A 3,678-nucleotide genomic window follows, 5' to 3' on the forward strand; every position below is an offset into this window, starting at 1 on the left:
CTTAGCAGGCTCATGTTCATTTAGACTTATCTCATGAACCTTGAGAGAGCTGACAAGATCTTTAACACTTACAGTGTTTAAATCTTTAGCTTCCTCAATAGCAGTAACCTTAGGTATCCATCTAGCAGGCAAGCTTCTTAGTATCTTGCTCACATGAAAAGAAGCAACATAACTCTTCTTCGGTATTTGTAATCCAAAGACTAGGGTTTGAAACCTCGAGTACATTTCTTCAATAGTTTCATCATCCTTCATCTTAAACAACTCATAGTGATGAACAAGCATAAGAGCTTTTGCTTCTCTGACTTTCTTGATGCCTTCATAGTTTGCACAAAGAGAAGCAAACATTGCCTTAGCAGTAGATTTGTCACTCATCTTCATAAACTCTTCTTTAGGTATAGCAGTGACAAGTGCTCCTCTGATAGTATGAAGCTTCTTGTAGAGTTTCTTCTGAGCAGGAGTATGTTTCTTTCTATCAATAGCAGCTCCTTCTTCATTAAGGACCAAGTCACCAACACCATCTTCAATTATGTCCCATAGTCCTTCATCTAAACCCATGACATAGCTATAGAAGTTGGTTTTCCACCAACAGAATTCTTCAGGATCTCCATTGAACTTAGGAACTTTTCCAGAGTCAGATTTCTTGTTGCCACCATAATCATATAGAACAGCATTGTTGTTCCTAGATCCAGAAGCAGAGCCTTCACCAGACATGTTTTTCTCAGATCTTTTTCTGTTACACTGTTAAGTGTTAAGACAACAGACCAAGGCTCTAGATACCAATTGAAGGTGAGAAAAACACAAGAAGGGGGGTTGAATCGTGTTAGCTTTTTCTTCGTTTTCTCCTAAGCTGAAAACACTGATCAGAAGCAGATAGAGTTCTACTTCTGAAGTGATGTTCATGACTAAACGCAGCGGATAAAACAGAGAGAGAGAGAGAGAGAAAGAAGAAAGACAAAAAGCAATTATACAGGTTCCTTCCACAAACCGGAAGTAGTCCTGTCCCCCTTGCACTTCCAAGGAGAGTTCACTAAAATGTAATATCTGATTGCAAATGCTCACTGCTAAAACTAGCAAAAGATTCCAAACTACTCAACCACAACTGCAAGAGATTTCCTATGCTCCTGAACACAATCAAGAGACTTCCTATGCTCAAGCACAACTGCAAGAGAAATCTATTCAAACAGAATTACAAAGAAAATGTTTGAGGTTGAACATTTGATATACAATCAGTGGTGTTCACAATACAAATCAGATACAGACTCTTAAGACTCTAAAATATCTAAGATATGAAAGTTGTTAAGAAATTCTAAGTGAACTTTTGATGAAGACCAATTTTGACAGAGTTTTGGCACTTGTATATTGTTGTTGAGTCTCTTTCAATTCTCTAAGTTTTCATTCCTTTATATAGAGGTGTGAAAGAGACGTTGTAAATTGCCAGCACATCAAAATAGAGTCGTTTGAAGCTTTGATCAATCACCAATGATCTTTTGCCTGATATGGTTGTTGTCCTATGAAGGATCAATTTCAAATCCATTCCAAGTATGAAGGAACATCGTTGCAGGCATAGCTGTTTTTCTTGTCCTGTAGCAGAGACAAAAACAGAGTAGTGGAGTTAGTGGTTGTACACTTCGTACAATTGTACTTTGGCAACGCTCTTCAAAGAACAAGCATCCAATGCCTTCAAATCCTTTCAAAATAGATGTTGCTTCACTCTTCTGGTGTTCTGCAATGCTTAGACGAGATTAAATCCTTTGAACAGCCTTTGAAGCTTTAAGTCTCTCATCTTTTGATGAACTTCAGCTTCTGGTGATCTTCAGCTTCTGATGAGTTGCTTCTGATGACGTCATCACATCACTTCATGAGCACTTGATTAACAATACTATTAACAATACTACACTTTACTTCTACCACGGGGTACCTTTTTTAGAGGGAAACGTGCTTATTGCATTTCATTAATAATAATAGTCCCAATACAAGTGGGTATTTCATAATAAACGGCGGGACTAGCTGAACACATGGCCTCTCGTGCAAAAGTATTAGCCACCGCATTGGCTTGTCGCCTAACAAACTCCACCCTAGAGTTAGAAAATAAATTGCGAAACAAAGAACAACAGGAAGAAATAATGCAACCAAATTCAGATAAGTCGTATCTAGTAGAAAGGAGGGCATCAACTGTTAATTTAGAGTCTGTTGCAAAGTCCACGTTATCAAACTGCATATCACTCAACCATTGCAAAGTAGCGTGCAGCCCTAAAGCTTCACCCACATCCACCGAAACAGTACAACGATATGTAAAAGTCTTAGCCAGAACAAAAATACCTTCCAAGTCGCAAACACAGACGCCAATACCTGTGCTGTTATGATGAGAAGAAAAATCTGCGTCGATATTACATTTATATCTACCTGACATAGGAGGCTGCCACGAGATTCTGGTTGTGTTGGTGTGAGGTGGAGGACCCCGTATTCGCGGCCATTGGATGCTGAGAAGGCGAGTGGGATGCAAGGATATCGGGAGCATTCGCTAATTGCCAGTCTGTAACCATGTTCCTAGCACGCTCTACAACCACAACACTTGTTTCTGTGATATTGTCCCAAAATCTAAGATTACGGCGTTTCCATAGACTCCAAATGACGGTGGACAGACTTTGAGATAACTCAGCAGACAAGTTCTCTAATAGAGAGATAATAGCATCCGTAGCTGAAACAGTATGAGAGAGGGCATGTTGTATCGAGCCCCAAAGACCGGTCCTGTTCCACACCTGAATAGCAAAAGGACAATAAAAAAACATACAAAAGATCCTTATGAGTAGAGTCACAGCTAGCACAGTTCGTAGGACAAACAACACCTTTATCTAACAGACGGACACGTGTCGGTAAACAACCCCGACACATACGCCAAAGTAAATTCTTAACCTTTGGTGGAACTTTAATGTTCCAAATACCAGACCGGTACCCCGGACGCCATAAATAAGAGGAAACAGTTAACTCCGTTCCACACAACCTGTAAGCACTACTTACATAATAACGTCCGTGCCTTTCCGCTTTCCAATTAATTCTATCTTCCTCAACCTGAGAAATGAGTGGCATGTGAATAATTTTATGTGCAATATTCGCACTAAACACCTGTCTAACCACCTGTTCATTCCAGCTTTTGTCATATAAATTCATCAGACTATTAATGGTAAAATTATGAACAAAGTGAGCACCTGGAATATCACTACTGATGAACTCCCCATTTGACAACCAAGGTTCGTTAAGAATGGAAATAGTCGCACCTGATCCTATGCTCCACCTCGCTCCCCCACGCACTATGAATCTAACACGCATGATGATGTGCCAGACATAGCTCGGATTATGTCCAACAGTAGCCGTGAGATAGGAACCAGCTGGGAAATATCGAGCTTTAAAAATTCGAGAAACCAGAGAATTCGGTTCTATGATGAATTTTCATCCCTGTTTCCCCAACATCGCTCTGAACAAGGATCAATACTGATGCTAGTATATGCGCAAATGAACATTTGCATTTTGGTTAATCTTTTTGATGTTTTGATATGAATCCTTGTATTGATCTTTATGATTTTTTTTTTATCCAATGAATTATGTTGTTTATGTTTAAAACAAACAATCCATGAAACTATTTATGTTTAATTAATTTATTCAATTGGAGAAAGGTAGTAA

General features: G+C 39.1%; 1 protein-coding gene across 1 annotated transcript; it reads right to left on the reverse strand.

Moving 5' to 3' along the window:
* Nucleotides 1-2,399: 2,399 nt before the first annotated feature.
* On the reverse strand, nucleotides 2,400-3,327 carry LOC146906086 (uncharacterized). The gene is made up of 2 exons (XM_085728731.1): nucleotides 2,914-3,327; nucleotides 2,400-2,759 (listed from the first exon to the last, which is right to left on the reverse strand). The coding sequence occupies exons 1-2, from the start codon at nucleotides 3,325-3,327 to the stop codon at nucleotides 2,400-2,402; spliced, it is 774 nt and encodes a 257-aa protein (XP_085584857.1).
* Nucleotides 3,328-3,678: the final 351 nt, after the last annotated feature.

The sequence above is a fragment of the Medicago sativa genome, chromosome 7 (assembly GCF_051527215.1).
Source record: "Medicago sativa cultivar Bolivia chromosome 7, Bolivia_mono, whole genome shotgun sequence".
Classification (NCBI taxonomy): Eukaryota; Viridiplantae; Streptophyta; class Magnoliopsida; order Fabales; family Fabaceae; genus Medicago; species Medicago sativa.